Genomic DNA, 12402 nt, shown 5'->3' with positions numbered 1-12402 from the left:
TTTAACATATCAATTGGTCTGTCATTCTTTAATATATATTGTGTAGTTATAAACTCTTTAGATTGTTAATGATTAGTGCTTTTTTTTTTTTTTTTTTTTTTAAGTTTGTGGATAAGAATCGTGTAAAAAAAAAAAAATCCCTTATTTTGGGGATGGATTCCGGGAAATGTCCCTTATTTTCAATGTTCAATGTTGACAGCTATGCTATTTCTGCTAGATGTCGCCTTGGGATATATGTCTATGGGTAAATATAAGACTAAGGCTATAAAGATAGCATGGTAGTAAGGGAAGTTGTTATTATTATCCACTGTCTGTGTAACTAGAAATACCATACAATCAGAAATGGATGCGACGAAAAATGAGTGTTTATGATGTAATACGTGTTTATGTTTAAAAATAAAATAAATAATATAGTCTCAAGTTTTGGAATAAAAATAGACATGAATTGGATACTACTTTATCATCGCAGTTTGTTGTTTAAAGAAGCGTTCTGTACGACATTACGAATCCTATTTATTCTTATTGATTAATTAGATTACCCGGAAGCTGCTATCTGTAGCGTCTGGGAGCGTGATTCAATTATTATTCATGAGCCAAGCTTTCGGTCTACGTCTTCCTTTCATCCAATCGGTTTGGTCTACTGACCTAGCGTCACAGAACGTAATTAATATTCATGAGCTTCACTGGTCTACTCTTCTCCAGGTTAAGATGGTAAGTCACGATGAACGCCACAATGTCGCGATTTATGCTATGTTTCCATTTTTTGCGTGTGATTTTATTTAAAATGCTGTCACTCTCTTTTAGCGAACGTTTAATTGTCATTACACTGAACATTTCTCTTCCAGGTTGGTGTTATCTACGTAATCACGTTATTTCTAGCGGTCTTTCCCTCATAGAAAAAATACAAATAGAGAAAACTGTCAACGGGGCATTTAGGAGTGAATTTACAAACACGGCTGAATAAAGGCTAGTGGTATTTAAAAGCAGAGAAATGTATCTTCCGCTTATTCTCTATTCTGCCTAATAATATTACCCCAGCTCAGTTTATAGATTACACGGACTGTCTAATATATGTTTGCGTTATGTCGTGTATTCTTCATTTAAATGGTAATGTGCACTGCATTGACCTGCTCTTGTTTTTATTATGGTTCCATTCTGTTCTGTTCTATTCTATTCTATTCTATTCTATTCTATTCTATTCTATTCTATTCTATTCTGTTCTGTTCTGTATAACACAGGCCTCTAGTCCCAAAAGACCCTCTCTGGGGGCAGTAGCTCCTCGTAAGAAAGCCAATCTAAAGTCTGAACTGACAGAAGAGCAAAAACAGGAGATCCGAGAGGCGTTTGAGCTCTTCGACACCGATGCTTCTGGTTTTATTGAGGTGAAGGAGTTAAAGGTGAGATGTAACACCATGAACACAGCTTGAGCAGTTTACATGAGGGGTCTAAACCCCAATACAAATCTTTATGATGGTTGGATAACCTGCAAAATCGAATCAGACTTTTGGACTGCATCTTCAGATCTGTTTATGATGTGCTAATGTCAAACTGTGTGAGATTTCTGCTCCAGGTGGCCATGAGAGCGCTGGGCTTTGAGCCTAAAAAGGAGGAAATCAAGAAAATGATCGCAGAGGTTGATAAGGATGCTACTGGAAAGATCTCTTTTGGTGATTTTATGACAGTGATGACCCAAAAAATGGTAAGAATGAACTCCGAAATTGTATTTTTTTATTGAATTGAAAAATGGAGTTATTCCAGTCGTATTACTGTCTTGAAATCTTAAGGCTGAAAAGGACTCCAAGGAAGAAATTCTTAAGGCCTTTCGGCTGTTTGACGATGACGAGACTGGAAAGATATCCTTCAGGAATCTAAAGCGAGTGGCCAAAGAGCTGGGGGAAAACCTGACCGACGAGGAGCTGCAGGTACAAGAGCAATCACTAAACCTGCTCGTGATCTGTGAGAGGAGATGGATTCTCTCCAAAAACCCCTGAGTTTGAAAACCCCCATTTTTCATGTGTTTAGGAAATGATCGATGAAGCAGACAGAGACGGTGATGGAGAAGTTAACCAGCAGGAGTTTCTCCGCATCATGAAGAAAACCAGTTTGTACTGAATGTTGTCAGAAGCACATGTGAAATATTCATTTCTGTTTTATTTATTTTTTTATGATTTGGATGTTTTATGCACCGCACCATTCCAAAACCGTGATGCCTGTCAGCCCCATCGGTGGATTCAGATCCGTGTGGGTTTTGCCGTCGATTGTTTACACTCTATATTCTCAAGACTTATCAGTCCAAATAAACAGTAGCACAGGCTTGTAGGTAATGCGTCATATATGCATGCACTGAAATATTTTGTGACTTTGTCATAACATGGGTAAATCTCACTTAGAAAGCAAATGATTAAGAGACAGATTTCAAAATAAATAATAAAAAAAAAGCTTCATGTAGATTGTGACAACTAATTTTTTATGGACCCCTGATAAAAATATAAAAACACTGCCAAAACTCTTATATGTATAAACATACTTATAAAAAACACTAAAGTAAAAACCGACTGCTTTCTTTCCCAAAATCACTCATATATATATAAATACACTTTAGGTTTCTGCCTTATGTTTCAGTTCTGAACAGCCATGTTTCTCTGTGCCTCAGCTTCTTTGAAGGAGATTTCTGCAGTTTTAGTGAATGCATACTGTGATCCTGTGCTTGTATTTATCCTTTGTGTCTCTTTATGCACCGTCTTTGTATTGATTGAAGTACACTTGAGATGCTATTGAAGTATTATTAAAAATAAAATAAACTGTATCGAGCAGCTGTTATTGAGATGATTGGTGATTTATTGCCTTTCTCGGTTCCCCAAGTTTAAATTGACTAATGCATAACAAACAATTCTTCTCTTCTTACGCAGAGTGAGATAAAACATTTTGAGTGGAATTGAACTGCAATAAATCTGCTCATCACATGTGCTTGAGATATATTGATATATCATTAGAAGGAAATTAATACTTGTATTCATTTATTACGGATAGGTTTGACATGATAGCCACAGTAAAACCTATACATTATTATAAATTAAAACCACGTTCTTCCGTAAATGTAAATGCTTTCACAAAAAACATTAAGCAGCACAAGTTTCCAACATTTATAATAATAATACAAGTTCTGTAGTGTATTTTGAGAATCAGTAGCATGCACAAAATAAATTGAAAACAAAATGAAGAATTTAATAACCCAGTTGTTTATTTTGAAGGAAAAAAACAATTAAAACACACAAGCTGATTTGGCGAACAAACACAAATATAATTTTTAAAAAAGAACACACGATGCCTGTAAGAGGTTGATCTTTAGTAAACAAACATGTGAAAATGCCTCATATATCCTTTAACCATAAATAAAACCGTATCACAGTATAAGAACATGTGCAGTAAGTTGATGGTTCCTCTGAACAGAAAGCGAAGCAGCCGTGGAGATGGTCTGAGGTCTCTGTGACTCAGCTCTGACTGAGACGGGTTTTGCTGGAGAAGTCTGCGCTCAGTTTGCGCATCACTTCGGCGTGACTCTGTCCTGCCAGGTCCTGTCTCACGGAGCCGTAGTTCTCCTTCACGAAGGAGGCGAAGGCTGTGGGCGCCCGCGGCTTTGAGGGGGTCAACAACACCAGCTGCCCAGTGCACAGAGCACACACAAACTTTGTGGTGTCCAGGGACTTGGAGTGACGGCCGATCCTGTGAGGGACAGAAACACTGACTGTTAGAGACAGAATGTCACATCATTCAATTACACTTTATTGTTGGAATTTCCTTTAAAATTTGTCTTGCATCCCAAAGTGTGTCTCACATTAATTCAGATCAACACAGTTACACCAGTTTAGATCAGTGACCAGTTTAAACAAAAATAAACACACAATACAAAATACAACAACACAAAAATATACACACACCACCAGAGTGCATTAATAGTTATTTCTGTTGTGCTAGAACTATATTAACCCCTTCAAATACAACTCATATACACACACACGTTAAAAACACTTTAAAAGAGACCGATGGAGATGATTGAGAAAGATGTTTTTTCCGTTTTCAAGGGATGAATGCTGTTAAATTATACCATATTTATTGCATCAAAATGTGTGTTTTTTTTCTACAGGTTTGAGGTGGATAATTTTATAAATAAAATTACATTTTATTAATCATGCAACAATACATATCACTGTTATAGTTTTCATTAACTATCATTGCTATTTAGATAATAAATTTGTCTACTGCTCTTATGGATGTTTTTAGCATGATTAGTAAAGATGTAAATATTCTTGACTTCTTCATTGCTAGTGTTTGTGCATTTCGTTCTCTATCCTACTTGTTCTACAGATCTGTGTACTTGTGTTAAATGCTACAGTTTTTGATAGGGTTGATAACGTTTCCGACAGATACATTTTTGCATTCTAAAAAAATCTAGACAGCATGGATATCTATTTAATTTCCTGGATTGTGGCTGTAAAAGCTCGCCAGACACTGGTAAATGTGGCTGTATGTTAGGTGTGAGGCCCGGCAGTAGCGGGCCAGTCCTGCACTCACGTGTTCTTGCAGCGGTTACACTGATAGTTGAACTTGTAGTTTATGTCGTAGCTGTGGCAGCGGGACACCATCGGTAGCTCGGGATGAGCCAGCATCGCTTTACGAGCATACAGTCTCCAGAACGGCCCGTGCCCGTCACGAACGCTGTTTATTAGCCATGTGGCAGCGTGACACATTTCATGCACTAACGTATCTCGTAACCGATCTGTAATTGGAAACTCAGAGTTTATCGCTGGGTGTGGGGAGCTGAGGAGGATTGTAAAACTGTAATGACAAGCACCTGCGGAGTCACAAACTTTGACCGAGAGCTCGATGCGGGCGTATCGCTCCCCAGAGCCACGCTCCTGACCCGAGATGCAGTATCCTGCGGTCTTGCGCATCTTCTTGTTCCACGTGACAGACAGGTCAGCCGGGAGCTGAGGGGGGGAATATATATTGAATTACTTTTATTTTGTTTGTTCTCCCAGAGGCAGAAACGGGCTTAAAGGGTTAGTTCACACAAAAATGAATATTAGCCCATGATTTACTTGCCCTCAATAAACTCACAATTGCTAGAATAAAAACGAAAAATTGCATGTTTATATCTCACATTTCTGAGAAGAAGAAAAAAGACAGTTGTAAGAAAAAAAAAAAAAGGCAAATTCCCTGTTTTGAAAAAAAATAAAAAAAAATAAAAAGACTTGGGTTTGAACTAACCCTTTAAAAGTGGTCATATGATGTTTTTTAAAGATCAGTATTTTGTGTAAACCAACAACATATATGTTAGACCCTATATCATCTAAGATCCTAAAAGAGGTACTTCCAGAAGTCATAGATCCTCTTCTGACTATTATTAATTCCTCATTTCTCATTAGGATATGTCCCCAAAACCTTCAAACTGGCTGTTATTAAGCCTCTCATCAAAAAACCACAACTTGACCCCAAAGAACTAGTTAATTATAGACCAATCTCGAATCTCCCTTTCTGTCCAAGATACTAGAAAAGGTGGTATCCTCACAATTATATTCCTTTTTAGAGAAAAATGGATTTCCAGTCAGGATTTAGACCGTATCATAGTACTGAGACTGCTCTCCTTAGCGTTACAAGCTTTTATCATCTGATCGTGGTTGTATCTCTCTATTAGTTTTATTGGATCTTAGTGCTGCGTTTGACACAATTGACCACAACATTCTTTTGCATAGACTTGAACACTTTGTTGGCATCAGTGGAAGTGCATTAGCATGGTTTAAATCGTACTTGTATGACTGCCATCAGTTCGTAGCAGTGAATGAAGATGTATCATATCGATCACAAGTGCAGTATGGAGTACCTCAAGGCTCAGTACTAGGGCCGCTACTCTTCAAAGAGGAACAGAGAAAAACTAATAATAAAACATACTTCAGATTGTCTTAGCAAAGTCAGAATTAGCACCTCTCCTAGGTTCACGAAACGATCATCCATAAAATGCATTGCTGTTCTGTTTTAAGTAATCTTAAGGATTCCTAAATGCATCTACTTTCAGAAGATCAAATAAAGTGCTTTTGCTTTCTCCTAGATACACACACATCTCCCTGACATGGCTGCTTCAACACTCTGTCTACTGAGACCACACCTTCTTTCTTTGTGTGAACATTTGGGCGGCATTACACAAATCTTCTCACATCGTGATGTAGACATGTGTGGGTGTGTTTAAACAAGACGTTTTAGGAGGGTGTAGCAGAGTCTTAACTTTGATAAAGAACATCTCTTTGGTTTGAAGACTTTAGTCTTTGTGACTTCAGGGATCTTATGTATTCACAATCAGCTTGTAACACTCCAAAGAGAAAGAAAAACTTTAAATCGCATCATATGACCTCTTTAAATGGAAGTAAATGGAAGATTTTTTTCACCAAAAAAAAAAAAAAAAAAAAAAAAATCATACATTAGAACAAATCCTAAACCTAAATATCAGCAATTGTAATAGAGATGCTTGCCTGAGCAACAAACACCACTAAAGTTTACTGCAAATCTTGTACCTTATTGTCAAACACGCTGCTGTTGTAGAGCTGGAAGAGTTTGTTAGTGAGCTCCTCTTTCTTCTGTTTGAAGCTGCGACTGTACGACGATCCAGGAACAGACAGAGACTGCAGGAAGCAGCCGGGAGTTTTACACACCACCAGTCTGACAAAATCAACAGCGGGACATGAACGTCACAATCCACACGGACAGGGTGTGTGGGGTCTTCAGAGAGGAGCGGAGGGGTGACGGGACAGTACCTGCTGCTGGACACAGCTCTGGGCTCGGTCTGGCTCACTGGTCTGCTGCCGGGCGTCTGCTGCACCGGGGTGTGGCTTGTGGACGCCCCTTTAACCGGTACAGGGTTCGTAGCTCTCTTACCCACAGCAGACGGTGTGGACAAACAGGGAGGACGACCGGTGGACTCTACATGGAGAGAGAAAGTGCACAGAAAATCAGCTGTTCTCCTTTCTGTAGTTCAGATTTGGGCACAATATTTTCACCAGCACCCAAAATAACAACAGCATTACAATAGGGTCATTGTAAACCCTAACCCCTTACATACAGGGTTCAATGTGGCTAAAGGTGCCCCGAGGTAGATGGCACAAAAACGTGGCCTAGCACTTTCCAAAGCATCTGATTTTCAAGATGCACGTGTATATTTGTCTGATCTTTGAGCGATCGCACGCAGCAGTAAAAAGATGATCCTGTGCTAGCTTGATCTAATATTGGATTTTTTTTTTTTAATGTTGTAGATTTAAGTAGCAATTAAGAATTGCTAAAATCAATGGATATATTTTGAGACAAAGGTCTTTATGATTTTCAGTTTAAAGATAATTACATGATTACTAATAAATCTTACCACTGTAAATATATATTCAATTGTTATTAGATCTCCAATACTTTCAAAATCTTCAATTATAATGATTTTGTTTCTGTATTTTTCATATTAAAATTTTTGAATGACAGTTTATGTATTAAAAAAAACATATTTTTTAAAATAAGCACAAATTAGTACAAACTTTGCTAAAATGATTGTTTTGAACAAGTATTAACTTAGACATTATTAAAATATATTTATATACATATATATACATAATTTTAGCTGAAGTATTTGTATTAATTACCGTGTGCCTTTCACCCTGTGTGTGCCACCTCAGACAATTATATTGATTTTTAAACAAAATAAACTACTTTATTTATTTTCACACTAAATCTGTTTCTCCATTAATGTTCAATACAACATATATTTTTCTTCAACTATACATTTTAGGTGCTGTGAATGGCACATTTTTTCTTAAGGTGGACCTTTGGCCCCGTTGTACCCTACATTACACAGGCATCAAAAAACTAACAGATAATTAGGATTTTCCATTAGCAAATCTGATCAAATCATTAGCTACTGATGCCATATGATGATTTGTTTAGCATTTACAACTGATACGTCTGAGATTATCACAACTCATTCTCACAATCTGAAAACCCACACATGTAATCAAATCAACTGCATCTTTAAGGATCTCATTTTCATTTTAATCACCAATGCATTTCTTCCTGTTTCAGCTAGTTTAGTTATTAAGATTAATTAGTACTAATAAATGGCTAATATTTTAATAATATGCATGCTAATAGGTAACTAGTTAGGTTACCATTTACATTAACAAATGATAAAAATTCTAAAACTGTTTCTGAACAAAATTATACTTAACTCTTGAAGTGAGTTCACTTTCATACATTAAAAGCTGGACAGTCCTTTAAACGATGTTTGACAGAAAGGGGAATCTTGTAGAACATGCATTCAGTAAAGCACCAATGCATGAGGAGGTCTTGTATGAGCTGTGTGACATCTGGTGAACCCCCTGATTTGTACATGCATCCCACTCCTTTTGCCCCTTATTTAATATATATAATGATTAATAATAGGTCCGATCTCTGAATGAGAACATTATCTGCCCACTGCTCCGGGTGTGTGCTCACAGTGTGTGTGTTCACTTGTATGGGTTAAATGCAGAGCATCAAGTCAGAGTATGGGTCATCATACTTGGCAAATGTCACTCTTTATTTGCTTTTACTAAATTAAAAACAATGAATGCATGATTGTGTGTCAATGATGTAACAAACACCTTGTAAACTGTGTTTGTGTTTATACAGCACACAAACTTGCTGTAAAAATGTGCTTGTGAATCCTGAGATGGCCAGTGTTGCCCACTTTTGCCACATCTAGGCCCCCAAACAAGACTGAGAGCATGCGAGCTGTACCTGGAGGAGGCTTCGGGCTTGCATGTGTTCTGCCTCCCAGGATCTGGTTCTGTCTGACCCGGTCCAGTAAGGACTGGAACTCTTCCTCAGAGCTGCACGAGTCGTCTGGACCACTGCGTGTCGTCACAGAGACTGCTGGCGGGAGCACACAAGGCTTTACATCCTCCTCTCTGCCTGCGCTCGTGGGGTGATGCTCCTCAGAAGGTGGACGGCTGAGTCTGGTCCTCCAGGTGCTCTTGATAACAGCGTCTCGGTCCTCATCACTGTCGCTCAGGAACACAGGAGAATCACACAGAGATGGAGGCGGTTTCTGAGTCTTCTGAACTGATTTAGGAGTCCTAGCAGTCTTGGCTTTCCCTGTGCAGAAACAACATCACTTGCTGCATACCCCTTTTCCATCAAAAAAAGACACACACCTTGATCTATCAGAGCAATCAAGTGTGTTTAGTGCATTTATACTAATGCATAGGGGTCTTAGGAGACATAAAGTGTTTGAAAACGGAATGTTCTAAACATTCTGAAATTCAAAAAAATTGTTGCAACATTCTGTTAAACAATGTGTATAGTGTCTACTTACGCATATATTAGCCTTATAAGTCATATAAATAATCAACATAACCTACACTTTGCTGATGAACCTGTTGTACACAATCAAGCCTTCTGCTGTGAAAACTTTGTTTCATGTTTTAGTCTGTGAGCTAAACAATCAATTTTAATAAATAATGCTATTCTCGAGAAAAAAAAAGAATCAATTTTCAATTTTATTTCATGGCGATACACTCAAAGATAATCATACCTTTATGAACGGAGGGCTTCCTCTCAATGACGAAATCATCATCAGACGACATGCTGTCCACTATGAAGCGTTTCAAACTGGGGGGGGGGGGTATAAAAACTGATGATGGATGGTAATAAGAGATGTACAGAAGAACTTGATTAATCCAGAACTGACCAGTCATCACTGCTACTCACAGCCCGCGACTGGACTTTAGTCTTCGGGGTTTTCACTTGATTTAAAACTAGAAAAAACACAAACGTTGAGAACTAGGACATCTCTCAAAATCAGTTTTCTGATTTAAAAGCCGTCGATGAAGGACTTACATGTTTCAAATTCATCATCACTATCTGAAGACAGAACTGGAATTGGTTCCCTGGGGGCGAGGAAATTTAGTTCATGTCAGATGTTAATGTAGGGACTAGATTTCATTGATAATAATTCTTTACATTTATACAGCGCTTTTCTAGGCAAAGTGCTTTACATAGTTAGGGGTACCTCCTCATCCACCACCAGTATAATATATAATATATATAATAAAATTAAAGACACACAACTCAACTAAAAGTTCAAGAGTTATCCCTGAGATTCAGAGCAGTTTGTCATAATAACTATAAATTAAAAATCTCTATTCTGACCTTAGTTTCTGGGCAGCTGATGCAGACGGTTTAAATGTAGATTTGGGGGTAGCCTTTGCAGCAAGAACTAGTGAGGAAAAACATCCCAAAACTCAAAAATGATCGTTAATAATTAAAGAATACACGCAAGCACAAACTGTCCCTTACATTTATCAAAGTCCTCATCATCTGAGGTCAACAGCACATGTTTTTGTCGAGACAGACTCTCTTTCCCCGAGTCAGTGTCGGTCAGCAGTCGTCTGTGTGCCAGATCTGTGCTTGAGGACTCATAACTGCCCCGCGCTGGACGTCTGGTCTTCTTCAAGCTCTTACGCAACTGAAACACCGGCAGGAGACAGGCTCTGATGAGACCTCTCGAGAGGACTGTGATGTAAATGATGTACATGTATAATATAAGCATTACACCTTCTCTTCAGCTTCATCCAGACCACCATCTCTGTCCCAGCCCAGCTTCTCTGAGACACTCTGAAACAGGGACACAGTGCCGGGATCCATCGCCGAGTGAAGTCCAGAAACTACTGACCAGCACCTGAGCACTGAAACAAAGCCTGACCACAACATTAAATGCATTTACAAATGAAAACAATGCCATACTGAACCAACGCAACTCGGATTGTTTTGTTCTGAATCGGTGTTATACATGAGACTTCTCATCGGTTTACATCAGAACAGATTAAAATTAATAAAATATTAAAAAGAATAAAATCTATTTTAGATCTATAAAAACTATAGTACTATAAAACAATATACTATAATAACTAAACATTACAACTGGACACAATGCAATAAATCAAGCTAGTTTGCATAGTTTACACAGATTATGCTTCAACTGCACGACTGTTTGTAATACAATACTGCCAGAAAATTAAATATAAATCCAATAATAGATAATACAGTTACTATAGGATTAAGATTTTTTTAAAAATATGCAACTGACAACATTTCTTAACGTGTAAAATCTACAGACTTCAATCCTGTCTGATCTGGAGGGTTCTAGTAATCCTGGAGACCTAGATTAGTTTGTTAATGAGTGTTTAATTAAGACAGAAGCGAAACTCTTCAGTAGTAACGTTACTAACCTTTATACACCTGACTGTTAATGAGTACATAACTCATCATATCAAAATGATGATGATGATAGATCATCAAATCATGCAATAAAATGAATATCTAACCTAAACTGGTTAACAGTTATATATCTGGCGTCTAACTAAACAAGCGAACACATGACAAACGCACTTGCTAATAACCGGAAGTTTAGCTTTAGCCCAAATGTTTTGCTTGTTCAACATACCTGGTAACACTGAATTTGATATACAGCTCCTTCAGTCAAATAAGCAGAACTTTAAACCACCAGCGATTGACTGCTGCTAACAGCGTTCAAATTTCCCCAACCGGAACTTGTCATCTGAGAGAGAAACACAACTTCCGGTGTTACAGTAATATATTCGGTATTTGGTTCATATATGAAATAAAGTCAATCTGGTCGTTAATAATAAGCAAAGCTGGTGATGCTGTCTGTGATGTTTAATCATCCTCTGCTGAGATCTCCACAGATTGAATGTCTTCTTCGTTTGTATTCATTCTCTGTCAGGTGGATTATATCCTACTATGGAATCATATGGGTAGCAATATTCAATTTGGGATGTAGTATGCAAAATGACAATGCAATCTGTAAAATGACAATGCATTTCTGTATTTACATTTACATTTACATTTTCCAATACATTTGTGCAACGTTTGGTGCAAAATGAAAATGAAAATTAAATTTGCAATGTGCACATTGAATTTTGCTACATTCATTGCGGGACATTGATTGAAAATGCAATCGTAAGTGTCTTGACTGTGAGTGTTAATGCAATTAAGAAAAATAGCATTTAAATGATCATTTTGCCACAGTTTTTGCTTGAACATGTTAGACATATCTAATCATTTCTGTAATACATTTTCATTTTAATTTTGCAACTTATAAAGCGTTAAAATCAGTATTAATTTTACATATTAAAACTGGTGTATGAAATGGCAAATGAAAATGATGTAATTTACCAAACGTTGCACAAATGTATTGGAAAATGTAAATACAGAAATGCATTGTCATTTTACATATTGCATTGTCATTTTGCATATTACATCCCAAATTGAATATTGCTACCCATACGCTTCCATATATATATGAATAAAAAG

At 37.4% G+C, this 12402-nt stretch overlaps 2 protein-coding genes across 7 annotated transcripts; one reads left to right on the top strand and one right to left on the bottom strand.

Moving 5' to 3' along the window:
* The first annotated feature begins 556 nt into the window (after positions 1 to 556).
* LOC127971949 (centrin-2) lies at positions 557 to 2820 on the top strand. 3 transcript variants are annotated; one of them, XM_052575287.1, is made up of 5 exons: positions 557 to 711; positions 1239 to 1397; positions 1571 to 1699; positions 1785 to 1922; positions 2023 to 2820. In XM_052575287.1, the coding sequence occupies exons 1-5, from the start codon at positions 589 to 591 to the stop codon at positions 2110 to 2112; spliced, it is 639 nt and encodes a 212-aa protein (XP_052431247.1). In that variant the 5' UTR covers positions 557 to 588; the 3' UTR covers positions 2113 to 2820. The 3 variants fall into 3 exon arrangements, with proteins under 3 accessions (XP_052431247.1, XP_052431248.1, XP_052431250.1); XM_052575288.1 differs by lacking the exon at positions 557 to 711 and adding an exon at positions 718 to 1107; XM_052575290.1 differs by lacking the exon at positions 557 to 711 and adding an exon at positions 726 to 845.
* A 396-nt stretch (positions 2821 to 3216) lies between these two features.
* Positions 3217 to 11675, bottom strand: LOC127971947 (germ cell nuclear acidic protein). 4 transcript variants are annotated; one of them, XM_052575283.1, is made up of 13 exons: positions 11513 to 11675; positions 10624 to 10766; positions 10366 to 10534; positions 10219 to 10309; positions 9907 to 9956; positions 9758 to 9824; positions 9602 to 9678; positions 8806 to 9162; positions 6807 to 6972; positions 6567 to 6711; positions 4853 to 4988; positions 4573 to 4777; positions 3217 to 3723 (listed from the first exon to the last, which is right to left on the bottom strand). In XM_052575283.1, the coding sequence occupies exons 2-13, from the start codon at positions 10711 to 10713 to the stop codon at positions 3492 to 3494; spliced, it is 1785 nt and encodes a 594-aa protein (XP_052431243.1). In that variant the 5' UTR covers positions 10714 to 10766; positions 11513 to 11675; the 3' UTR covers positions 3217 to 3491. The 4 variants fall into 4 exon arrangements, with proteins under 4 accessions (XP_052431243.1, XP_052431244.1, XP_052431245.1 ...); XM_052575284.1 differs by having other exon boundaries at positions 9758 to 9812; XM_052575285.1 differs by having other exon boundaries at positions 10219 to 10285.
* Positions 11676 to 12402: the final 727 nt, after the last annotated feature.

Source organism: Carassius gibelio, chromosome B14 (genome assembly GCF_023724105.1).
Source record: "Carassius gibelio isolate Cgi1373 ecotype wild population from Czech Republic chromosome B14, carGib1.2-hapl.c, whole genome shotgun sequence".
In the NCBI taxonomy this organism is placed as follows: Eukaryota; Metazoa; Chordata; class Actinopteri; order Cypriniformes; family Cyprinidae; genus Carassius; species Carassius gibelio.
Note: the sequence above shows the minus strand (reverse complement) of the source record. Positions and strands in the feature narration are given on the sequence as shown.